The sequence below is a fragment of the Melospiza georgiana genome, chromosome 13, assembly GCF_028018845.1.
Source record: "Melospiza georgiana isolate bMelGeo1 chromosome 13, bMelGeo1.pri, whole genome shotgun sequence".
In the NCBI taxonomy this organism is placed as follows: domain Eukaryota; kingdom Metazoa; phylum Chordata; class Aves; order Passeriformes; family Passerellidae; genus Melospiza; species Melospiza georgiana.
Genome location: NC_080442.1, coordinates 6233196 through 6260486, shown reverse-complemented (window position 1 = coordinate 6260486; position 27291 = coordinate 6233196). Strand labels below are relative to the sequence as shown.

General features: G+C 39.9%; 2 protein-coding genes across 2 annotated transcripts in view; one reads left to right on the top strand and one right to left on the bottom strand.

Moving 5' to 3' along the window:
- LRRC49 (leucine rich repeat containing 49) overlaps positions 1-17330 on the bottom strand; it is a 41801-nt gene extending 24471 nt beyond the window's left edge. The window contains exons 1-8 of the mRNA XM_058033234.1: positions 17123-17330; positions 16415-16477; positions 15962-16049; positions 13723-13822; positions 12944-13147; positions 11572-11638; positions 7460-7603; positions 3503-3564 (exon numbers count right to left, since the gene is read on the bottom strand). Coding sequence (XP_057889217.1) covers positions 3503-3564; positions 7460-7603; positions 11572-11638; positions 12944-13147; positions 13723-13822; positions 15962-16049; positions 16415-16477; positions 17123-17176 — 782 coding nt within the window. The 5' untranslated portion in view covers positions 17177-17330. The remainder of the gene's footprint in view (positions 1-3502; positions 3565-7459; positions 7604-11571; positions 11639-12943; positions 13148-13722; positions 13823-15961; positions 16050-16414; positions 16478-17122) is intronic.
- A 2647-nt stretch (positions 17331-19977) lies between these two features.
- On the top strand, positions 19978-27282 carry LARP6 (La ribonucleoprotein 6, translational regulator). Its single transcript, XM_058033530.1, has 3 exons — positions 19978-20180; positions 23989-24181; positions 25291-27282. The coding sequence occupies exons 1-3, from the start codon at positions 19978-19980 to the stop codon at positions 26359-26361; spliced, it is 1467 nt and encodes a 488-aa protein (XP_057889513.1). The 3' UTR covers positions 26362-27282.
- Positions 27283-27291: the final 9 nt, after the last annotated feature.

Here is a 27291-nt window from a genome sequence, read left to right as displayed (position 1 = left end):
GATCAGTTTTCCATCTTTGTTGATGCTCCAAGTCCTGCATCCAGCTCTCCCCTCTGCCAAAGGGACTCAAACCCATTTCTCACATCAGAATGCAGCAATTACCTAACAGCACAGCACTCTGGAGCTCAGCCTGCACCAGTGAAACACATGCACAGGACACAGGAATATTTATCTTCTGTTTTAATCTGCTTTTTAGGGAGACAATTGCTCCTTCTATACGCATTCGCATCAACTTTTAAAAGCACATTGCACAAAGGGGAAAAGCTCTGGAATAGAGAAAGAAGGCAACATACATACTATGGTCTGAAAGAACACCTGAGAGGGAACTCTGTGTTCAAAAATACCCAAAGAAGAAAACTTGTGTTTTTCCAAGACTCTAACTACTGAACTACCTATGAGAACAGATGTAACTACCATCAACCTTTCATTCCCCTTTACCTGCTGTTGTTCAAGCATTTAACAATGCATTTATAAGTTTCCATCTTGCTGAGTAAAAAGTTACTTTCTTGTTTTTATTAGGTTAAGAACATTGCTTCTCTCAGGTTTCCAATTCAGCAACCAAATGAAGAACCAAAATTACATGAGCTTGTATCCAACTCATTCCATATGCCTAGACTAAATGAAAAAGCCAACATAATGCTGACCTGGACAGCAGTGTAACACTGAAAATATGTATTGTGCTTCCAAGATTAAAAAATGGTCTTCCCTGGTTTCACATGTTCAAACATGAGCAATAACCTTCTTTCTGATTCTCTGTGGCAAATCTTGCCTGTAAATGTTACTGCAATCTCTTCCCTGCACCACATGACAAGTTAAAAATGGAATTTCTCCCATTTCTCTACAACCAGTTCTATATATAGATATTGCATTCAGCCATCAGGTATAAACACATTCAGAGTATAACTAAGATTGTTTGGGCTGAAGCCAAAAACAGGACTTCCTTTGTTTCCTGACAGCACCAAGTTCAGTTTTAGCTTACATTATCTTGCCAATATATCCTTCTTTACTAAAAGTTCTGCAGAGAAGCAGCAGCATTCTGAGCCCTTCTGTGAAGTATGAGGTAAAAAGAACATAGTGATTAAACCCATGGTGTATCCTCATGCCTAAAATAGGGACAATTTCTAATGGCATTCTTGAGTCTTCTACTGAAATATTAATTCAATATGTCAGCATGTGTCAATTTAAGACTCAAATATTTTCACTGACACAAAAATAGAAACAAGAAAATCTTTCCATGGAAGCATTGCTTCAGAAATGCTATTTTAAAAAATGAACATTAATGAAGTATTGCAATGAAATGGTAACAAATATATTCAAGTTCTGGCAATTTTGTTGTTTGTTTTCATTTGCAGGTTTTTTTTTTAATGCACCTACAGATAAATTAAGAGTATTGGTGCACCAATTTGCTTGTCAAACAAAATTCAGTTGTATAGACAGAGTTGTTTTTAGGAAAAATAATTTTTCAAATTACTCTATGGCCCAGAGCAAATGGGGTAAATGACTCAAAAGCATACAAAACAATTTAAAAGGGTGTAGGAATGGTCAGAGAGCACAGCAGTTCACTGGTTGGTTGCAAAGAACTTCCTCAGTCAGTTCAAAGAGTACCAACCCAAGCATCAGATCACAGATGGTCAAGAATACACTTAAATATATAGTATTTAATAACTTCCCTGGTAGAAAACATATCTACTGCATAACCCTGAATAAGGAATTACAGAGGGTTTTAGCCTTCAGAACTGCTATATGTAGTAAAAGCTTATTATTTAAAAAAACTCCAAGCTGAATGTGATTAAAAGAAGTTTTTCATTTGTGTGGTTTAAAATAATGACTGGTAAATAGAGAGTTAAAGATATCCATCCACCTATCTACCTATATGCATAATCAAAATTTATAGAACAGCAATATCTTTTGTTTAACATTAAGATTTTTTGATACCTATTCCAGCTGCAAACTCAAACTAAATTATTTATTTCCATATATGTTCCAGATAAGTATTTGTAGTTTATGAGAAACCTAAGCAATTGACCAACTAAAGCCCCCATGGATAAATGACAGAATTTTTAATATAGTGCCAAGAAGCAAGCTACTGATCACAAACTTTGAGAAATCTGTCAAAACCTCACAGAAAATTCCAAACATTTTTCTTTCTTTGAACACTGTAGAAATAACATGCATTTGCATAAAACAATATGTGAAAGCAGCCAGAAAGCTACAACAAAAGGCACCATGTCCATGAAAAGACAGGGCAATTTCCCTGACTGCAGTGATGCTCCCTGACAGCCAGGGAGCCAAGCTGCTGCAGTCTCCTCCTTGCTCCTGCCAACCTGAGACTTTTTTTAGAAAGCCAGAAACAAAGGCAAGTCTCAATTCTGGAAATGATTCAAAAGCAGCAAAATGCTAACCCCCTCTCATCACCACACCAAATTAAAATGTAAAATAAAAAGACTAGCAAATTAACTAAGGGAAGAGCATAAGAAAGACTCCTGCAGTTAATCTCTGAATTGTTTTTAAGTGTTTAACAGCCATGAGTATTTAAGATGTACTGCATTTGTACTTTAAGAACCTAAGAAACACAGACAAGTAGGTTGGAGCTGTCTGCAAGACACATAATGCAGGTGAATTTAAAATGTTTGAGTAGCTGCTACAATAAAAGCTCCCACTAAGTACATTCTACAGAGAAAGCAGATACCACAAGAATAGCATGGCATTTCCAGTAATTAGAACATGAAGCATCTTCCCCTACCCCACATTTAATTATTTGATTCTAAACAAAGAAAGCTGCTGGTGATCAAGGGATTAAAAAAAGGACATACCAAAGTGAAGATAATGCAGGCACTTAGGGGTTTTCTCAAATACTGGCATGAGTATAAAGGCAAACTTCAAAAATGCATTAATATGAAAAGGCACAGAAGACAAACATTTCTATTTATAACAAAATGCTCTTAGTTACTTGAAACTATAGAAGCCCAGCTTTGTGAGTTGAGCTATTTTGCTTCTGCCATCTGGTCTGAAAGGGAATCATGAATATACCTTTCAGACTTTATTAATACATGGACAAGTAAAATACAGGCATGAAATAATTTACCCATAGCAAGCAGAATCTGACTCAGCAATTTGCATAACTCCAGAAATACAGTGATGGAATGTTAAATATAACTTGTACCTTGCATCATGCTGCTTTAACAGACAACTAGGTTAACAGCAAAACAACCTATTTACAAATCCACTTTTAATTTTGACCACTATAAACAGTATGATAATCAATTAAAAATATGTTTCCTTGAAGAATACTCATAGTATAACTACATTTTAATGCAAAGGCTTTCAAGAATTTTTTTACTTAAAGTAGAAAATACAGAATGGCATGATTTTTTTAATCTGATATGTTAGGGGAGGAAAAAAGGATCTGTACTCACAGTGTTTGAATTCAAATTTTCATGAAATACAGCTCCTGTAGGATACTTCAAATTACTGATAGGAAGCAAACTACTATTCCCCTTACCTAGAAATATTGTTGAAGCTGAGGAAGAGACGCTGGAGACAGGGCAAAGTATCCACATCTTTCTAGAAAGAAAAGATAGGCATAAATTCAGCAGATGGAAATGGCTTTTGAGCCTCTTTACTTGGCCTGATGAAATGCTTTCATTTCTAAATGCTGTAACCTTGCTGCAACATTGATTTGTGTTGAACGTGCAGCTCCATCTCTCCCTAATGCAGACTGCAAGGGAGGGTTTCAGTGCAGATCCCACTCTGCAGAACACGCTGCATCACTCGCAAAGCAAATCGTGTTAAAGGAAAGGAGGATACTGCTGCTGCTTTCTGAACAGCCTTTTGGGAAATAAGCCAAGGTGCTCTCTCAGCATTTAAGCTGCAGGATAAACATGCTTAAAAAAAAAAAAAAGCTTGCTGAAATAAGGTTTTTGAGGTGCAATACAGCAATACAGCAGTGCAATTAGCACTGTGAACAGCAGTGACTCTCCAGTCAGAGAATGATCTGAAGGACTCTGTCACCTTTACAACCTTCACAATTAACATTTAGAAGAAGGTATGAGTTTACAGAATAAGAAACTCTAAATTTAATATTCCACTAAATGCCTTTGCAGAAAGTCTCTAAATAGCAAATAGCTCAAATATTAATAAGATGAAACATAGTAAGTAAGATCAAACTTTCTTTATGAAATAGACATCCATATCAGACAGCACAGTCTGCAGGGACTCACAAGCCATTCACAACTAACCCCTCAGTTCTGAGTCTGCATCCCTAACAATGGCCACACTCCAACTTGGAACCACAGGATACAACCCTGGGAAAGGGCAAGGAGCATCAGAGCTCAGTGTCTTGATTTTAGCCTAGATCTCCTCCTCCCTTCATCAGATTTCTGACATGTCTGCAAAGCAGTCCAGAACAGTTCATTTCAAAGAGGTAAACAAAAGCAGCTCTAACAAAGCCTGCAGCTCCTATTAATAAAACACTGAATTTAAGCCAGCAAAGCTGCTGAGAGTCACCACTGGATAGGATGACATGTTAGAACAAAGGGATTAAGGGATCAAGGCTGCAGGTGCAAAACTCCTGGATCAGAGCTGTCCGGAGTCCTGCCAGGTCAGACATGGAAAGATTGAGTTCACAACAGAGGTGCATTTGGGTGTCCCCTCTGTCCCCAAGGCTACTTGGTGTTCATGCCTGAAAGGGTGGGCACACGTGTGAGGGCAGGCATTATAGGGTTGTGCACTCTAACTCTTAAGCAGCAATGATTTCAACTAGTCACTGGGGAACACAAAGAAATTACCCCACAAGACAAATTTCCTAGCATGATGTGTTGCTGTCTTGTAAAACAAGTTTCAAATCTCATAGGTGCAGCAGGAAAATCCCCAAAACCTCCAGCTACTTCAATTTTGATACAAAGTCTTATAGTGAGGGGGACAGAGGGCAAGAGTTCTTTCTTGAAGAAATGGTGAACACCCTGACCAGTCCTCCTTCCAGTTTATGATCAAGCTGCAAATGACAAAACCCAAAATTCTAAATTTTTAGTACCTCAAATTAAACAAGCAGGTCAGTCTTTCAAAGAAAATCATAGATAATCTTCCTAACAGAGACTCCAGCTCACAACTATATGGAAAATAAGAAGATATTTCATAACTCATGGGATGCATAGATCTGTGCTTTTGATGCCATGTGAGACTCTTTGTCATCATTTCTGTTTGCTGTTCTCCTGACAAGTCAGCCTCTCTGAATGCACCTCAGTCCTGTAAGATCCTTCTGCTATAAACCAAGCCCCAGGACTGCCTCTGCAAATCCTGCAGCTTTGAACCAACTACAGTTCATTCTTACAAAAAGAACTGCTTATGATTCAAGGATTTTCAGTCTGTAGTGGAAAGCTCAAAAACAGTCCCTAAACTGGTAGTCCAAGGCCAATGGATTGTAAAGGATGATGGCAGATTTAATTCCTCAAACCAGCTACAACCCAGTTGGATAACTTAAGTTATTCCATACAGTATGGGCAGAGAGTTCAGTATAAAACCTTATTTTTGCTTCATAAATGAGATGATAATTTTTCCTACACAAGAACAATACACTTAGGGCAGGTCAAAGGGATGTATGCGAAAAATAAGGAAGGCTCACCAAAAAAATGCAAAGTTATTTAAAACAGAATTATTTTAAAAATTATTTTAGAACAACAATTTATTTTTAAAGTTGAGTTTAGATTCTTTCATTTGAAGGAATAATCAAGTTTTAAAAGCTTGATTCATAATGAGCATTGTCACAGTAAGTGAGTAACTAAAGCACAGTAACCAAATTCTTTTCATGAGCTTAGGAGTGAATCTTTTGCAGCTAAGAGCTACAGCATAACAACATCATGATTAAAATATCTCCTCCACCTGCACAGTCAACCACATGAACTTAAACTTCATCTTAAATAAAATATAACCCCCCTCCCTCAGCTACTCAAGTGCTCCAGAAATAAACTATCTTGGGTATTCTTTCCATAGAATGAGATATTTCTTTCCATATTTCTGCATTTTTAGTAATTTCCTGTTGCAGCAGAATCTGAATTTCCATACAAAAGGAATGTAGCTTTCATTTTAAATAAATCAAACAAATATAAGAAACACATGCACGTTATTGTACACACAAGAAAAGATAACACCTATCATTAACATATGAAAAAATATTTTATTTCACTGGCCATATTTACTTAGAGTTTTAGACAGTATGTGTCCAAAACTTAGACACAGAGTTAGTGCCATACTTGCTAAAAATAACATTCAATGAAAAACAAAAGAATCTACGCTCACAAAACTGTATTTCATTAGAATTTAATCAGAGTAAAAACCCAAAAAGATACCAACAAAAACAACAGTTAAAAACACCAACAAGCCAACAAGTAAAATAAATATTTCCCTGAAGAGAACATCATCTTCTGAAACACTGTCTCTGCCAGGAAACAGTAAAGCATTGAGATGCAGCACAGACTCCAAGTCTCTAAGTCACTAATTTAAATTTCATGCTGACTCTCCACTTATGACAGCAGAAAGCAAGCAGAAAGTACAAGTTGCACCTGAGAGGACTGAAAGAAGCTACAAGCAAAGAGAATTCTAGGTAACATCACTGACACAGGAAAGTACAGTGACAGAGTCAGCAATGAGCAGAAATTTCTCATTTTTGAGATGTAAAATCAAATCCTTTTTGGCAAACAGCAGAAACTGAAGAAAAGAAAGGCTCAGCAACAACAGGGGACCAGGAACAAGAAGAATTATGCAAGCCAGAGAAAGGGAGCTAAGTAATCTGTTTTATTTTAAAAAGCTCTTGCTTGAATAATCCACTTGCCATGCCTGACTACAACTCAAATTGCAAAGTAAAAATCTTAATTTTTAGAATATGAAAATTTAAAATGCTGAGTTAAAGTTTCCATTGGAAAACTCTGCTCTTACAATCAATACCTTTTTTCTCTGCATTTGCCCCAGCAACAGTCTCAATATGAAATTTAACATGGCCTTATGGCTTAGCTAACCTACAGAAAGTGAGATGATTTGTTTCTAGAACATGAACTTGTATGGAAGAAGAGTATCTAAATCTGCATGTTAGAACCACAAAATCTCTTCCCCCCCTCCCCAAGGAACATCATGACCTTTCAAGATTTGAAACACTACAAGTCATCATAGAATCACAGCATAGTTTGTGTTGGAAAGGACCTTTGAAGGTCCTCTAAGTCAAGTCTCCCTGAATACAGTCAAAGAAAATAACACCAAAATGAATGTTTGTGTTTGTTTCACCTTTGTGTTGTACAATTAAGTATTGCAGCAGAACAATATAAGCAACACAACATGAGGAAACACGAGATGTCAAAAATCTGAAACACTGATATGGTTTAAAGAAGCTACAGTTACCATTCATTTTGCCAAAAACAAATAAAAGGAAATGAAAAAGAAAAAAGAGAAGGACAAGAGTTTTGCTCCTTACTATAGCAGAGACTTGATTGTGACGGAGGTTGAGCTCTGTGAGTGAATCCAGTCCATTCAGGTTCTCTACAACAGTGAGGAGGTTTCTGGCAAGGTTTAACACCCTCAGTTCACTTAAATGACCAATGTTTTCTATTTTAGCAATCTGTCAGAGACACAATAAACATTCACACTGTGCTTTATATGGATATAAAATATACATGTATATATGTGACATGTTTTCTAAAAGTATACATGAACTATCAGCTCCATACAATGGTGTGCCTGTGTTTCTCTAAACCATGATACTTGTTCTGGATCTCTGAGTATTCACCCATATTTTTCTTGCCATCCTGCAGTTAAACTCAGTTAACATTTCCTCCTATCCCATCAGAAACCAGGTTATTTCAGCTGGGCTGCTCTGTAGCAGCAACCTTGAAGACACAAAACCACAGCACTTATCTTCCACCACACTCACTTTTCTTCCTGGGATTAGAAAAGGGAGGGACCTAACAACTGAATTACAGTAGACAGGAAGCTGGCAGATGCTTGTTTTTATACTTGATAATAACCTATTTTAAAGACTCAGGTGATAATGACAAAGCAAAAGAAAAAATAGAGGCATAGAAAGAGCAATAATAGCTAATGCTCCTTAATTTTAATTTCTATTTCTAGAAATAGCATTGTATTTTACAGAGGCATTGATTATTGCTGTGATGATTCAGTATGGTTTTGTTTCCAGCTGTTATTAATGTGTCCCAGTGATCCACACCAGGCTCTCTATCCAGACAATTATTTCTCATGGCAGTGTGGATCTGTCCTCAGCACCTCTGTAGAATTTATGCCTGACTTGCACCCAGGGAGAAGGACAGCCCCTGCATGAGGGACAGCAGGGCACTCTCAGTGAAACCCATGCTGGGGGCAGAAAGAAGCCAGCAGGTTTTCCTGTGGAAAATACTTGAGCAGCCCCAAGGTTTTGGCAGTGCAAAGAGCTACCAATGTGTACCATTCCCTGTCAGTTAGAAACAGCATCCCTGCACCACTGTGAGCCCCTTCAGCACCCATGCCCAGGCACTCCATCCCTTCTCCAGGAGGCCAACAGTGCCAAGGTGCAGAGCAGTACAAAGTGCCTGGAGCCACTGACATGGAACTTCCTGCTGCTTTGCACCAGGGCTGGTGTGGCCATGCCACTCTGCACTAAGTGTCCAGCAGCTCCTGGAACAGAAGAGGTAAGGGAGACATAATTTAACAGTTTGAGAACATCCCATTTTGTTGGTAATTTCCATATACCCATATACATATATGTGTACATGTAAGTCTCTGATTGGAATATGCTGCTATAAGAAATATTTCAACAATTTCTCAGTTAAAAAGCATACAAAAGTAGATAGCAAGGCCAAAATTACATAACATCTTAAACCTTTGATTCAAGGTGCTTAAACTTCTGATTCAATTGCTAATTAAACTGTCCATTTATCTGAATTTTATACAAAAATACTACAGCAAGAGGAACAGAAAATAGACCCATTTAAAAGATATTATACAGAGAGACTTTTAAAAGCAACCCCAAGAGCAGACAGTTGGCATGAAGAGCACAGACCTCTGCTGATGTCTGCCCAGCTAGAATGCCACAGTCTAGAATATTAATCCTGGTATTTCACTGCTATTGCAAAGATAATGATTTCATCAGCAACATATAGAAATACTCTTTATCACTTTGCTAAGCTTTAAGATTAACTCTTCTGAATTGCCTGTTTCAATTATGCATGCACACATGAGGGTACACCAGCTTTTCATATGGGCTATTAGATAAGAAACAATACAAGCTATTACCACTTCTTTATGGATGTTTCAAATAATACTTATATAATATCAAAAAAAAATTAGTACACAAGTCAAAGTCTACTTGTAAACACTGAACAAAAAAACTATTTATTTTCTCATTTGCTTCTATCTTTGAACCCCTCACTATGAAATAGAATTCAGCAAAGGTTGTTATGCACCAAATAATCACCCATCAATAATTAAATTGCACAAATTAAAGTTGGATCTTTAAAAAAAAATCTGAGATTAATGAAAAGAAGTTCATGCATAAAAAAAAAATCAGGTTGCATAATTTTACTTACAGCTTGAACTTCTGGAAAGAAAAATTATTCACATAATTAAACAGAACACAGGAAATTACTCCAATGACATTTCCTATTCAAAGCATTCTAGAATAAAATTCATGTGTAGAGTCCCTGAATGATACAATTCCATGAGTCTATATTACTGAGTTAATAACAGTTAATCTAGTGTATTTCCAATACCTTGCCTATAACTTGTGCACAGGATTTAATTGTTCAGTGTTCACCTGGGATCACTGGTAACATATTAGAGATGCTGTACATCATTATGCTCAATTATTATTTTCCTTTTGCTGAACACCACTGAGATAAATCTGGCTCCAATTCTCTGATCTGTTGTTTAAACTCCTACATTCTTGAACATGAGAAACTGCATTTTGAAGTTCTCAAAGCCAATTATGTTGCTGCTTCAGAAATTTGCCATATAGTCTACGTTAAATTTTAAGATAGACTAGAAGACTAGTCTATCCTAAAATAACCTATTTTAAAGACTCAGGTGATAATGACAAAGTAAATGACAAATTTGACAAAATGACAAAAAGACAAATGACAAACTGCCAAAATGACAAATGACAAACTGCCAAAATAAAAACCCCACAAATTTAAATAATTAAAGGAGCTCCCTTATTCAGTGTTATATAAGGAAACAACAACTTCAAAACAAGACACTAGTCCACTCCACAAATTTAAATAATTAAAGGAGCTCCCTTATTCAGTGTTATATAAGGAAACAACAACTTCAAAACAAGACACTAGTCCACTAAGACGTATCCCAAACACAGCATTTCTTCCCTTCATTTCTTCATAAAGCCTTCAAAAATAACTAATACTATGGGATGGCTGATTGGTGTTATAAATTTTGAATTCCTCAAAGGCAGGAAAAAAAAGAAGTTAAACAGGAAAACATGCTTATTTTTGAACTAAAAAGGAAGAGAAAGATAATTTATTTATGGAAGTTCTTAGTCTTTATTTGGTCTTGACATTAAAAATACACTAAATCTACCTAAAAAGGAAATAACTAACTCCATTTCCAAACATTTGTGCCCTTCACATCTACATTTATTATGAAAACATTTTGGAAACCAAAATAACTTCCTGAACTCCAAGATTTAACGTTAATTCCTGATATAGGGTAATTTGTTACATTCTCTGTGTCAAAGTTAGCCTATCATTATGAAGGTGATCCAGCAACAACCAGCCAAAACTCCTAATAAAGTTGCAATTCATGTAAATAGTTATACAGATACTTGAAAAAAATAAAGTCAGCTCTAAATGACTTGTAAGAATTGTGCAAGATGTGTTTCATTTTCATTGGCGATTGCTTCATTTGTGCTGGGAAAGTTGCTGACTACCAAAGCTGTAGCGTTAGTCTGCGAGTATTTTTATCAAAAATTCAGATTTCCAACAGCAATACAAAAAGGATTGTGCTGTTCAAGCAAACACTTGTGAATGAATATATTTGGAGATGGCCAAGACTCCAAGGGCAATGCCATCCCCTGGTCCTAGACTGCCTCTGCCACTGCTCATTGTTTGACTAATTCAGAGCAGCCACAAACTTATTGTATGACCTATAGTCCCTAACTTGTCTTTTTCTTCTCCTTTATATGTATGTGGGGAATCTGGTTTTGTGAGACCACCAGCAGTAGAAACAGCAATCAATCATACCAAGAAATTTTACAGCAGTTCTAAGAGTGTGTTACTTGAACTACACCACAACTGCTTGTGGCAGGTTACCGTTGTGTAGGTAGGAGTGCCATCACACTTGGCTAACTCAGCGTTTTAATCACTGTCACCTGCCTGAAGTACAACACTGAAAGAACAAGAGACTGGGGCAAATATTCAAAATAAACCCCATGACACCTTTTATTAACGTACTCACTTCTGGGGACCATAAGAGCTGCAAAACTTGCTACCAGTTCCTTTTCATGAAACAATACTTTGGTGAAAGACACAGGAAATACAGGATGTCTACACAACAAACATAAGCAACCAAGTTGTTTTACCATACCTGATTTCCATGAAGATCTAAAACATCAAGGTTTTTTAGGTTCTCCAGATTTGAGATCTTCTTTATTCTGCAAGATTTCAATTACGACAATTATTTTTAATATTAGATTAAAAGAATCTTTCATTTTCCAGCTAATACAAAATCAAGCCTTTTTATCCTAACAAAAGTAACAGAAATACAACATTTTGAACCATGAAAAGAAAATTTATAAATGAGTATGACTTTAAGACTATCACCTTTCCTTTCTGACTGTCAATAATTCAATAGCAGCAGAATTTATGTGGCTCTTCTAGAAAAAGAAAAGGATGGAATGCTTGCTCCACTGCAAACCAAAGTCAAAAATTTCATTGTCTTAAAACTACTCTGTCCTGTCACGTTCTGTCAGATTACAAACCTAGGCTATTACACACCCAACAGCATCATCTACTGGCTGATGACATTAAATACATGTATCAAGCATTTGCTTTGAGAGTAATCAAAGCTCACACACAGGCAGGGCTGAAACAGGTTGGTACAACTCTGTCTGATGTGTAACCACTCACTCACTAGTGGCCAAGTCCTATCTACCTCAACACCACACTTCTAAGGTAAACTGCACCCAGGGTGGTTATGATAAAGAAAAGAATTTCTCAAAGCACTTGAATATTGTAGTATCCACAACCCCAACATTTCACTATAAACAAAAGTGATTTCTACAGGTGAGATTTTTAATACAAAAGCTCCTAGCTCTGGTAACATATGGCACTATTGAAACTTGTCAGTTTTGAGCACAGGCTGAATTAGGAGGTACACCCTTTATAATCTGCACATAACTGAAATCTGGTCACTAGTTCTCACTGAATATAAGAAAATGAGGAAAATTTTAAAAGTCAGAGCACAACCTTTAGATGTATGAGCAATTCCACAGATGCATGTATTAAATTATTAAAGGCTACAAGACTAAAAGCAATAAATAAGCATTAAAATCCATGACTCATCTGTCTGGTATGTTTCCCAGATAAATATATCAGGCAGAAATATTTTTATAGCTCATAAATAATTAATGAAGACTACATTTGATCTGAAAAGACATTCCACAACATGTCACACACATCTAAGAACATATTTAATAATCAATCAGAATAGAAGATTATATGGGAACATGTGAACTCCTTTGGAAATGTTGCTTAAATTTACTAAGAAAGAAGCTTTGACATCACACAAAATCTGTGTGTTTCCTCAGTGGGATCCCTGACATTTAGCTAATCTTAGGGCAGGTCTCACTGGTATGACAGCAAAATCACAAACTGAAAACTGTATCAGAAGCAAAGAGAAATCACAGTTGCTGCACCATAGGAGGTAGAGTGCCCTAGTTAGGTTTTATTATTTTTACCTGTTCTTTCCCAAAAGAAGGACTCTCAGGGATCTCAAAGTTGAAACCCCACTTATCTCTTCAATCTGATTATCATATAAATCTAAGAAAACAAGATGGTGAAGATTAGAAATATTTTGGATACGAGTTATAAAGTTATGCTGGAAATTCAAAAGACGAAGGTGATCTTCCCCATCGATAATTGGGCACACTGTCAGTTTTTGCCTGGAAGAGAAAAGAAAAAACAGAATACACAAGTAAGTAACAAATCAGTACTCTACCTTCTGCTCACCCACTCTGACTGAACAAAGAAAACTATATTATCTTGGTTAAGACAGCATTAATCAGGTTTGCTAATTAAATTTTATAGATAAAGCAGAAACTGTTGCCTATTAAAAAATTAGCCTGAAAACACAGCTGAAATACTGCCAAAATTTTCTGAACCCCTCTCCTCTCAGAGATTTGCTTGTTACACAGAAACTACATGGAACTTTTGTGTTGTGACCACACTAAAATTCCAACAGATGTGGTCTCACACTCTGTTAAGTTTTCCTTCAGCTATCACATGAACAGCCTGTTCAGGCCAGAAATCTGCCTGCCTCAGGTGACAGCTCTATGGAAATACTCATCACAAGGTCACTCTCAGACACTTTCTCCATGGGACACAGCTCTTCTCTCAAACACACACACACAAACCCAACAATCCAATCCCACCACTGGCTGCAGCCATCAGTGGGGCACTCTGGTCACTTTAAACCAGGGCCTGGGGCTCTGGGGTGTGTGCTCTGTCACCCTCTCACCTTTCCAGGGTAAGTCTGTCTGAGTTCAGGATTTTTTCTTCAGCAGTACGTTGCAATACAGGAAATGATATTGATGAACTGCTCCCAAAGTTCGTGTTATCTATTGGAAAATCATACAGAGAACACATGAACTACTGCTCTGTAGATGCATGTCTTGAACTGCAGGTGATAAAAGCAAAATTTTCTTTCTTATAAAAAGTAAAGCATGAAAATGCTTTTTGCCTCCATTCAGTACTGTGGTTTATCAGTTTCATTCCTGATATTATGACTATATCCCTCTACATCCTCTTTCCAAAGCACATCTATTTCTTTGAGATTTTTGTCAACAATTTGTTGTAAGCAGATGTTATGTAAATGCCTTTATTTTGATTAGAATTACCCAATGATATTTAAACATAAAATTGTAAACTTGTTTCACAGTTTCAGTATCTGAACTTAAAGAAGGTATTATAAAGCACCAAAACACTGAAACACTGCCACTGAGCCACAAATAAATGCAAAGTCTTTCAAAGGTAAATGCACACAATACCTAGTGATCATTGGTATTTCACTCCATTATCAAAAAATAGGCAGCCCTTGAAAGCATATTTATAAATTCATCCTCATGCATTTCAATAATATACAAGGAAAAAATGGAGGTTGTCTAAAAATACTTGTAAAATTAATCAACAAATGTGTTCTGTGAGCTTTGGCTTATTTAGAAAAAGATCCACTGAAAAATATTGGTCAAAAATTGACCATTGTGCAGGCACACTACTGAAAATACTGGCTTGACTTCTGTATGCTTGCCCTTTTTTTCCTCTTTCTTCAAATAAATCAAATAAGTTAGCAGGGAAAACATGAAATCTGCAAGATAAGTGTTTTATTACCATAGCAATGAGTCCATTGTTGTGTGAAATATACTATTAGCTATCTGTTTGAGTAAAACAATTTGTCAGTCAATTTACAATCTTTTCAGTACTACTCTTGAATTTTATCATTAGCTACTCTAACAACATTCTCTATGCATCCTTCAAAATCAAAACTGTTAAAAAGTCCCCAAAATATTAAAATCAATTAACATTGTTGCAAAAATCATACTTTAGTTGTGTCATAAATTTTTAAGCCCATAAACATAAGACCAGAAACTTAAAATTATCAGTCTGAAACACGACAGGATAGCAGTAAAGTGACTTTTTTCTACTGTCATCCTCCTAAAGGCATGTAAGAGATCCCTATTACTGCCCTTTTGTTAAAGAAAGATTTATAAAAAGCATTCATTTCAATGCCTGTATTATGTTTTTGAAAAAGATTTCTAGCAGCCTCCTGACAATGGTCTATGGACCTCTCTTAACATCCTAAGGGAGCACTAGGAAATACCTTTGGTAAGGCTCCCAGTAAAATACAGACTAATGAGAAGATCCCACTGTTACCTGAAGCATGTGAACTAAAAATGTGGCTCTCTGGTCATGCTCTGGATTTTGTAGGGGGTGAATAGAAACCTCCCCAAATCCTGATGAAGACCCTGTGCTCTGCTTCACCAGAAAACCAGAAAATTCTGTCAGACTGGATGGTGCTGGGAGATAGAGCTGCTTATTACACACCAAAGGACTTAATACTGTTAAAAATCAAACTGCAGACTTACATTTACTCCAGAACTTGCACAGTATCCAATTCTGAATGGCTGCTGGCCTTCAGTTTTTTACCAGACTCAATAAAGGGTTGCCATGATAACTAAATTAATCTTCTACTCACACCAATCATAGGCAAGCAGCAGCACAAGGCAGAAGTGCTCTTTCAAGTCTTTTCCAGTCCTCACCACAGTCAGGAGTGATAGCAGCAATATCTTGCTTGGCAAAGCCAAGAGCATGCAAGCACAATTGAAAAACTATCTCTCAATATCACAGTTCTAAATTAGAAACTAATTTTGTCTAAACATATTAAAATGTTAAACATCCAGTAAAATGTTACTTTAGACAATTGTGTGGCTATTGAGGGAATATAGAGTAGTGCACTTGATAGGCTGTGGCTTTGTAGGTAGAAGAAAAAAATACTCTTCCACAAGGGGGAAAGCAAAGGATGAAAAAAAGCCAAGCAGTGGGTTCAGGCCATGATGCAACAGTAATCACATTGACTTACTGTAGCCAAGTAGGAAACACTGTCACTCTTATATTTTCTAATAATGATACAATCTTTCCTTGCCTTTTAAAGAACAAAACAGATACAAAAGACAAACAAACCAAACTTTATGGAATATTACCTAGTCTTCCAGAGTAGTTTTTTTCCAGATCATGCTGCAGAAGCCTATTGTGGAAAGATGACTGCTCTTTATTTATTCTGAATTCAAACTGTAACACAATGTTATAGACAAATGTTAGGAGTTTGCAAATGCAAATAATGTCTTTACACAAATACAGCCTCAGTACTAACAGCTCTCAGGAATTACAGGAGAGAGGTACAGATAGAAGATTAAGAAATCATATATGTATTATTTATACATAAATATATATATATAGCACTTATGGCAGGCTACAGTACAACCCTATGTTTTTAATAGGATTAAATAAAATAAAAAATACTATCAGATACATTAGATATTGTAAGTCAACAGATGAGTCCTGAAAAGGTAATTCTTATTTGAAAGCATACAAATTCATCTGTATCATACACTTACATTTGTTAATTCAGCTATACAAGAAAAGGTAATAATTACCGGTTTGGTTTTTTCTGGTATTGATGAGGTCTGGATGACCAGCTGGAGACCACAATTATTAACCTGCAAATTGGAAGAAGATGAAATTAAATGCTACCTTTCTCAGAAATATCAATACAATTGTTGATTGCAATATTGATATTACATGTCAATAGAACTGCTTTTTAAACAATAAAGCTATTTTCAACAGGAAAATCTACCAAGAAAGGAACTATTTTGCAAAATACTATGAAGAATACATCACAGCTCTAAGTAACATGAAATTTTTCGTTTACAAAAATCACACTGGTTTTAGCTTTAAAATACACCGAAAGCGTGACTTCCATAGGGATATATCTCTCAGTGTGAAGAAAACAAGTATTTACATTTTATCACACCTTGTATTTCCAAAAGACAAAACATGTTGGTCTTTGAGCTAGATTTATGCGACAAAACCGAGACATCTCACTGGAGCACAGAACCGAGCGGCTCATCCATGCACCTCCCAGCACGGCACAATGATGTCGGGGCGCTACCGCCCACCGGCACCCCAACCCTGGCAGCACCCACCCCGGCACCGCCGGCACCCCAGCCCCTCAGCACCCACCCCGGCACCGCCGGCACCCCAGCCCCTCAGCACCCACCCTGGCACCGCCGGCACCCCAGCCCCTCAGCACCCACCCCGGCGCCGCCCCGGCACCGCCGGCACCCCAGCCCCTCAGCACCTACCGCTGCGGGCGCGGCCCGCGGGCCCCGGCCGGGCCGGCCCTTGCTGGGCACCATGGCCCGCTGCCCCTCGGGCCCGCACGGCCCCGCGCAGTCCCTCGGCCCCCGGCGGCCTCAAGCAGCCTGTCAGAGCTCCGCGGTGCCAAACAAGCTCGCACGGCCCCACGCCGCCGCCGCCCTGTCAGAAATGGCTCCGCCGTTACCGCGGACACCGCGGTTTCCGCCCCGCCCTCTGTCTGGGGCGGCGCCGAGGGGCGGGAAACCGTGAGGGCTGGGAAACCGTGAGGGGCGGGAAACCGTGAGGGCTGGGAAACCGTGAGGGGCGGGAAACCGTGAGGGGACAGGGACGGACGGACGGACGGACGGACGGACGGACGGACGGACGGACGGACGGACGGATGGATGGATGGATGGACGGACGAACGGGTAGACGGATGGATGGATGGATGGATGGATGGATGGATGGATGGATGGATGGATGGATGGATGGATGGATGGATGGATGGATGGATGGATGGATGGATGGATGGATGGATGGATGGATGGATGGGGCTCTCTGTGGTCGTCCTGCTGTGCGCGGTGTCGCCCACACCCCACTGCCCCACAGTAAAAAGCACATATTATGATTGTATTTTTCTGAATTCTACAAACAAGTGGCTCTGTGTGAAAATCCGTGACAAAGCCAGAAGCTGGATGGCCCCTGTCGTGCCTCAGGAAATTTTCTTTTGTGGGCATAGAGTGGTCACCAAATGTGACAATCACAAAATGCGACAGTCAACGTGTGCAAGCTCCTGGTGCTGATCCTGCAGCAGCTCCTGGAGCCCAGGAGCTCTGCTGATGAATAGCGGATGCTTTTAAATACACTCATCAAGAAATTAGTGGTAGGAAAACTAACAGTGTGGCTGCCAGTGTGTGGAAGGGCTGTGAATTGCCTCATGGTGTCTTTCCCAATCAGAATCATGGAATCATCAAGGTTGGAAGGGACCTTTAAGATAATCAAGTCCAAATGTTAACCCAGCACTACAACTGTAACCCCTAAACCACAAACTACATGATCCAGTGCAGATCCAGACACTCTTAAACACCCCCCCGGGCAACCTATTCCAATGCCTGGCCACACAAATAAATAAATATTCCAGGTTTAGCTTCTTGTACTGTCATTTTGTATTTCATCTGCTGGAAAATGCACCATAAGAAATCTGTGCAGATTTTCGTTGTGCAGTTGAGGTTCATGGGTTTATGATGTTTACTGCATACCAGTGAGCCATGGGTTTCCCTCTAAGGGACTTCTCTACATTAATACATGTAGTTTTAAGTTCTGCTGTGTTTACAAATACTGCTTTATCTCTAATAGAAGTTAGGCATTATAGAGCACTCTTACATTAAAAAGAAAATAAAACAAAACAAACAAACCCAAAAACCATCAGTCTGGCACTTTCAATGGAAATCTAATCAACAGTGTTTGAAATTACATCAGTCTTCATCTGGTCAAAAGCCAGTTCTGTGCTGCGACCACTGGTAGAACAAATAAACACATCTAGTGTCCTTTGCTATAAAATCAAGTTCCCTCAACCTTGACAGAAAGATATGTCAGATAAACTGAAAGGTCTCTCTCAAACATCGTTTGAGTTAGCTATTTGGGTAGCATAAAATACTTCTTTGTTCATACTCCTGACCTTGTTTGTGCCCAGGGAGGCAAACAACTTCCACGAACTCATACAAAATCTGACCCACAGCCCCTGTCCATATTCTTGCCTAGAATGTGTAATTTGTGTTTGTATTTCTCTGTCCACTGGAAAAAAAACAGCAAAGTGATGCATTACCCAAGACATAATACAGAATGTTCCATCAGCAGACAACTAGAGATTTGGTTAGTGGTGCTTGTAAGCATATTTCATAAACAAAATACTTTGTTGCTTAAGGCACATTTAAAAATCAGCCAAAGCCTGGGGCAGGGCAATCTCAGAATGTGTCCATGCCAGCAAACCTGACTCATGAGGACTGTTTGCCACAGTAATGAGAAGAACTGGCCATGAGTGCAGTCTCACTCTTTGTCCACCCAAATTTTTAAGAAGAAAATATTGAAGCAATTCAAACATAAACAAGGATGTCATAAAAGAAGCTGTGACTTGAAGATCATTTAGCAGTTTGGGTACAGATAGTGAATGAGTATTTACATGGTAAATTGAAAAGCTTTTGATTCTAATATTTAGCACATGAACGTTAATTTCACTTTAGTAGCTGAAACAGTCCACTGAAATATAGTGCAATAGTCTTAAGTTCAAAATAATCATCACTGCCTAAGTGTTTCAGAAAGAGGGCCTCTATTTTAATTAGTTCTTAAGGGGGAATATTTTTATTCTGTGTAAGTGCCATGCAGAACTATAGAGGAGACTCCTCTGCAAAACCATCACGTATCCAATCATGTCCTTGTTCACTCGTGTATCTTCTTTCCAAATCTCACCCTCGGCATTTAAACCACACTTACCCCAGCGAAACCTTTCTGACTTTCAGAAACGCAACGCTCTGGTCAGGGAGCGGCGGCGCAGCCCCAAGGCTGCACCAGGAGAAGAGGAGCAGCCGAACCGCTGCTTTCCGGCGAGGAGCCCGTTGTTTTCTGGTGAAACAAAAGCGGTCCCTGCTCAGCCGTCAAGGGAAGGACTCCTCAGCTGCCCGGCGGGCCCGGGGGCGGCATGGCTGGAGGAGGGTCGGACCCTCCCGCTGCCGTGCGGCCGCGCCGGGGGAGTGGAGCTGGGAGCGCCGCCCCAGCGGGAGGGGACAGGGGGGGACAGGAGGGGAGGCGGCCGGCGGCTGTCGCAACCCGGGGCATCGCAGGCTGAGCCCGGCCGGGGAGCTCCATGGCCCAGCCGCAGCCGGCCGAGCCCGGGGCCGCGCCCGCTGGGCCGGAGCTGCCGGCGGGGAGCGGCCCCGTGCGGATCCGAGTGGCCGTCCAGGCGGCCGCCGAAGAGGACGAGGAGGACGAGGAGGAGGAGGAGGGCGGCGGCGGAGCGCGGTGCCCCAGCTGCAGCGAGGAGGAGTCGGGGCGCTGCGGGCGCTCCAGGTGAGCCCCCGGGCAGGGCGGGCTGCGCGGGGCGAGCAGCGGGGCCGCCGCCGACACCCCCGGAACGGAGCGGGCCCGGCTGATGCAACGCCGAGGGGCGGGTGGGAGGCGCTGGAAAGCCTCCAGCACGGAGAGCCGGCAGGGAGCTGCCCGCAGCACCGAGGGCTCCGCCGGGTGCCCCCATAGCCCCCGACGGGACTGCCGGGCCCGGGGCTCCCCGCAGCCAGAAACGCCGGGCGCTGATGCCCCCGACATTTCCAACTCACTGCGTTTTACAGAAAGATTCGGGGGGTTAGCTGTAGCTGTGTTTTGGAGTTTCGTTTTGGGGTTTGGTGTTTTGGTTTTTTCCCTCTTTTTTGCCCGTTTTGGCTGGGCGGCCTGAAATAGCTTCGAAGCTTACCAGAATCTCTTACTTGTAAAAGGAACATCCAGGATTTTTGTGCCAGCAAACTGCAGGAAGACAAAGATCTACTAGTTGTAGTTCATCCTGTGGTCTGTAGTAAAGCTGCAGATGGAGTCATAAATTGTCACATAAAAATTTATGTACAGTAGCAAGAAATTCAGTATTCTATTTGAACATTTATTATTTGTAACTGATTTTCTAACTTCATACCTAGCATTGACTCAGAATGAACTGCAATGTAGTATTTTAAATTACAGAGGGGTTGTAGGGGAGTGAGACATTTTCTGTAGCTGCCAAAACTGTCAACTATGGACTACAGAAACAGGAGTTGAACAGAGCTAGGCACAGTGCAGTTAAGGTTTTTAAACTGAGTCAGCTTAGTTATCCCAAAATCATATGTGACTGTTGTATTTTTACAAAAATGTACAGCAGCCTACAATATTGCATTCCATGTACTGATTTCTGAAAATCAGAATATTATTTACATTTGTTATCTATGATAGTATTACTTGTGAAGAGCTTCTAGCTCTGGCCTAGACTAGGAAAAAATAACATGGTTATTTTTCCAAGCTTTGGAAGACAATAGCTCTTAAATATTCTTAAATGTAACTTATTTAATCGTCTGCAGTAGGTATTGTCTTCAGAAATGTCTGCTAACAGTGTTGTTGTATATTCAATTCTTATGGAGGTTGCCTTTTTGTAAAGGGCCTTCTCCTGATCAGGAAAGGTCAGAGGTATTGCCATGGAGAGAACTCTAAAAACTCCACATCAAAAGTACGTGAATGGAGTTTACACATGCTCCTGCCATTTACAAATAACCTTACCTAAGGATTTCCTTTTTTGGGAATGCAGCATCTGACAGGAAATTATTTACAAACATTAGGAAAATTATTAGGGATGATCTAAAACTGCTGGGAATGAGCCATCCCACTCTCCAGCTGAAGCAGACTGCTTGCCATCAGTAGGCACCCAGTGCTGTATTCATGGTTTTGTTAACAAACGTGGACCACCCTTGAGTGACTGTACTCTTGGAACTTATAAATTACATTGCCACACAGTGTTTATTAATGCAAAACTTCATTCATTTGGAGACTCAGCTAAAATTTTTCAGAAGGTTAGATGCTATCCAAACAATTTAATATATTGTGAGATATTTAAAATTCCAAATCTGCTCTCTCTGTAGATAGGTTTAGTTTCTTGCGTGACTAATGACCAGATGAGTCACCATGCTGAAAGATTGTTTTGCATTCTGTTTTACAAGCAAATCATCACAAAGCTCTGAATAAAAAAATAAAGCTGTGAATAACTACTGGGGTTTGGTTCTTTGTCAATGTTGACTGAAATTATTTATCAACTAATTTTGTAATACATTTGATACCTGAGAGGTGCTACAAATTGATCATTATCACAAATTAACATGGAGCTAGTTACAAATTTCTGCATTTACTGTATTTCCATGCAGCATTTAGTGAGAGCTGTTGTAAGAGCCCATAAGATTTTGCAAAAACTGATGTGTCTGCCAAATATAGAAATAGTGTACAGGTTAAACTGGGACCAATATTTGAGAAGTGAAATGTTTCACCCTGATTCAGTGTGACAATGCTGTAGGTCTCTGCAAACATGCAATTCATTTTTGTTGTTTTCCAAAGCACAACACCCCTTTTTGTCTCTAAACAAACATCTGCAAATATCTATGCTAATAAATCCCTAAAACAAATGTAAGCCTGATCCAGAACTAAAGGCAAGCTTTTCCTAGCAGAGTATGGATTTGCAAAAAGGCTGAAATGTTCCAAGCTTCTTGTTCTCAGTCTCATTCTGAATCAGTAGTAAATGAAGTAGTAGGAAGGGATTATCATGAATGAAAAACAAACACCATTGGTTTTTGCTTCCTTCTGAAACCAGCACCCACAGCTGGGTATTGGATATTTTTTACCATCCTGATTGTAACTTCATCTATCATCCTCCACTTCTGGCTTCGCCAAATAACAGAAATTCTTTGTCTTGGTCTCTCATTCTTGTCATTCCTTTGAACTGTCCCCTATTAAAGGCTAGGGAGATTTTTAACAGGGAGACTTCCAGGACTGTGCAAGTATCCACATATATCAGATGTGCTGCCCTACCATGAGAAGAACCATAACAATTAAATGTACTGTAAGCTTCAAACAGCCAGGTGCCAGAGCGCTGCTGTAAGTGGTGCCAGCAGCAGGCAGAGTTCCTGTGCAGAGCCCCCTCTCCACCCACTCTCTCCAGAGAGCAGCACAGCCACAGCACTGCAGTCACCACCTCTGTCACCGTGCACAGACCTGTCCAGGGCAGGGGATCCAGCAGGCTGCATCCTCCCTGCCAGACTGGCCTCACAGCACTCCAGGGTGATGCCTGCTCCTTTTCCTAAGGATTCCAAAGCCTGAAAAAGCTACTTAAGACAATTTTGGGGAAATGCATGGCTCCTTCTTTTCATTACTAATGTACCTGGGAGACCAAACTAATACATGATTTACGGGGTAAATGGATGATTTTATTTTTTTAACAGAAACTTTCATGATGATCCCACAAAACTAGACCATTAATAGCTTGAAAAAACGACTCTGTCATTTTTGTCACCTGTAAATGGAAATTTCTATTACAGCAACAAACATTGCATGTGGCAAGATGTTTATCTTGAATCCATGGCTGCAGTATTTTTTGAGGAATAGAATGCTCAACAGTGCTCCATTTTGGCAAGGTACCCAGACAATATGGGAGATAAAGGGAAGACATGAGGAGCCTGCATGTGTGCATATAAACATGTTCCTGAGGTACACAAGCCAGCAGGTTTAGCCCCTGTGCTAAACTGCTGGTTATGTTACTCTGTCACTCTGGAAGTGACCTATAAAATTGCAACAATCCTGTCAGTCCTTCTTACTCCCTGGATATCAGCTCCTGCATCCATGCAGTGAAAAGGTTTAAGAAATCATGACTGCATCCAGTTGGAATATTCATTCTCTGGTATGTGACACTAGTCATGAAGCACATAAAGGTCAGGCCTATGTTTAATAGCATCACACTGAAAAATATAACACTGTAACTGGAGGAACTTTGTATAGCACAAAGTGCCAGGGCACCTTCATTTCATGTTTTGGTGGAGGGTTTGAGTTGTCAGTGCTTTCAAGCCATTAGTGTAGATGTCTCATTGTTCTGCACTGAGATCAGCTTTTGGAATGGGCTCAGGAACTCGAGTCCTTGTGTTGACTGGAAAGCCTCATGCTCTGAGCCTGCTGGCTCTGCTGGGTGGGTCAAACCTGTCCAGTGCCCACATCTAAGGTCAGTTGGAACCATAATGGTTATGCCCTTTCATTTTGAAAGGCTATTTGAATCCACTAATAGAAAATGAAGATCTGTTGATAAAATGATTTAACTGTTTTCCAGTGGTGGGGAAAATGATGATGACTCTGACCAGAACTGGAAACCACCAGAAAATGACCTGATCCAGAAGTTAATAGCACAGATTGAATATTACTTCTCAGATGAGAACCTTGAGAAAGATGCCTTCCTTCTGAAGCATGTGAGAAGAAATAAGATGGGCTATGTCAGCGTTAAACTCCTCACTTCATTTAAGAAGGTAAGCTAACTTTTTAAGATTTGAAGGGTCTCATGCAAGCCTGATGAATCTAAAAACAGTAGAAGAGATTAAAGTAACATTTTATACAGGCAACTTTATAGTCTTTCTCTTTATCTGCCTGGTTTTGCTATGATGGTTAGGTTTGTACTCACCCAGAACTTTCACTGCTGAACTCGTTGATGATTGGCTAGGGAAATAATTGGCTTTAAAGCCTCTATGCTTTTAAATTATCATTCTTTGAGACAGGAGGACATTAGATAAAATTAATTTCCATGACAACTACTCATGAACAGCTGGGTAATCCTCGTAAAGTTACGTTCCTGTCTCTGAGAAGGAACAGTGAATCTGACTTTTGGACAGAGAACTAAAACTGAAGAGTAGTATAAATTATCTGGTAACCAACGTCCCTTAGACTTGGAGTTTTTTGGTTTTTTTCTCCTTACATTAGAAATGTAAGGAGAAAAATACATTTCTCCATATATTAGAAAGACCTATGTAAATCTGTACATAACTGATTTCTAGAGTTACACTAGAAACACTTTGTCAAGATTCTATATCTCATTGTTTTGCAGAGTTATTCAGTCTAGAAGTTAAGGCACTCTCAATTTCCTCAAACCACTTCAGATTATACTGGTAACAGATAAACTCGTTATAAACATCTAATGAAAATGAAAAAGTTTGGGGTGTTTTCTAGGCTGTGATTTTTGAGGGAGGAAAGATCAGTTCAACACAATGAAGACTTAAACTTAACAAAACTTCTTGTTTGGCAAAGATAACCTCCATAGAACATACATTTTGATCATGGTTCAGGCCTAGATGTGGAATGACCAAGCACTACTTGAGCAGGCTTTCAGATGTAGTAATGATTCCCAGTTTGAGCTTTAGTGCCAGTTCCTGTTTTCATTTGATTCAACAGGACATGAGCTTTACAGGAGCTCACTGCTGCCCATTACAGCATGACAACTGTATACTTTCTCAGTAAGTCTGCTACATGAAACTTAAATCCAGGTTTCTGCTTGTAGACTGAAGCCTGCATCTGCTTTAAAATTCAGTGACTAGTTTGATTTGGTTTGCTCAGTTGTGGTTCTTAACCTGTGTCTGTCCCAAAGGTGAAACACCTTACCCGTGACTGGAGAACCACAGCCTATGCACTGAAGTACTCCAGCACTCTAGAGCTCAATGATGATAACAAAAAGGTTCGAAGAAATACTCCAGTTCCAGTGTTTCCAAGTGAAAATGTCCCTACCAGGATGCTACTGGTATATGATATCCACCTGATTTCTGAGCTGCAGGCCCTTAACAAAGAAGAAAACGGATGCATGCAAGAAAGGATAATGGAGCACCTCCTCAAAGCCTTTGTAACTTTTGGTGCAATTTCATCAGTTCGTATTCTCAAGCCTGGCAGGGATCTCCCACCTGATATCAGGAGGGTCAGCAATAGGTACACCCAGCTGGGAACCCAGGAATGTGCAATTATAGAATTTGAAGAAGTAGAAGCTGCTGTACGTGCTCATGAGTTCATGTGTGCTGAAAACAAAGAGACCGGCATGAAGGTTGTCCAAATAGGCATGAAACCACCAAAGAAGAAAGTTCCCAAAGACAAGAACCGTGATGAAGATACCACCAAGAGCCTTAAGAAGGTTCGATCCCTTAACAAGAGAGTTGAGGAACTTCAGTTTGCTGGTGATGAATCTTCAGCCAACAGCTCTTCTGACCCAGAGAGCAATCCCACGTCACCACGGTCAGGACGCAAATGTACCACAGCAAATATCACGAGTAATCTGAGCCCCATCATCCACCCTAACAACCATTTGAGTCCTAACATGTCACCCAGATCAAGTCCTTGGAACAGTCCATCTTCACTAAGAAAAGGAACGAAAAAATCTCCACTGGCTGAAGACAGCAAGATTAACGCAAGCACTAGCCCTGAAATTTCAAGGAAATACACTGATTATTCCTCAGATAGCAGCATCACTCCTTCTGGGAGCCCCTGGGTGCAGAGAAGGAAAGCACAAACTCTGACCCAAGAGAAGAGCCCTGGCAGCAGCCCCATGCTGGCTCGGAAAATACAAAATGCAGACGGTCTCCCTGTAGGGGTGCTGAGGCTGCCTAAAGGTCCTGATGGCACCAAAGGATTCCACAATGGCTGTGAAAGAAGGAAGGCTATGAAGGGTGAATAGACTATTCTTTAAAAACAGTTTCAGGAATCAGCCAACTGCTGTTGACCAAGCCTGATGAAAAACTGTCACTTGAGTGACTCAGTTAAGTCAGTATTTAATTTTAAAAGCTTTTGTATTTATATAGAGACTTTATCATTTGTATATTTGTATATTTTCTTCACAGAACAGATGAGGCTGGAAGGCATCTCTGGAGATTGCCCAGTCCACCTCCTTTGCTAAAGCTAGAAGTCACTGATAGGTTTGAGTGTCTGCAAGGACAGACTCCCCAGCCTGTCTGGGTGAGCATTCCCTTGTTCAACCACCCACACAGAACCAGTCTGTGCCCCTTTTCCTGTTACTGGGTATTGCTGAGAAGTGCCTGGCTCCAACTTTACTTCTTCTCATCAGATATTTAAAAACCTTGATGAGATCTTTCCCCAGAGCCCTCTCCACTCCAATCTAACAAATGCCCACTCTCTAGGGCTCACAGGAGGGATGTGCCAGCCTTTTAATCAGCTGAAGCGCTTAGCTAATGCAGGGCCTCTACCTGAATCCATTCTTTTGAATGTATTATTTTGAAACACCTAAATATTCAAGCAGCCATATAAATCATTGATGTAAGTACATTATCTGCCAAGCCAGGATCTTGAGGAGCAGTGTGTACTTACACTTTAGTGACTATATTATGAAAAGCTATGGAATGTTACCAGTCTCATCACAGGGAGCTGAGGTTTTGAGGACTGCCTGTGCTTGCCTCAGAAGGAACAGAGAAACCAATGCCACAGTGAGCAATTGTTCTCACATACATCACCAAAGCTGTATTGTTCAAGACTGCTTGTATTGAACCAGTGTGCATTTTCATGAGTAAAGACTCTGAGCACTGGAAACTGCTCTGTAAGTGTTCTCTTGTATAATCAGATGGAAATAAAACTATTAACTCTAGATCTATTT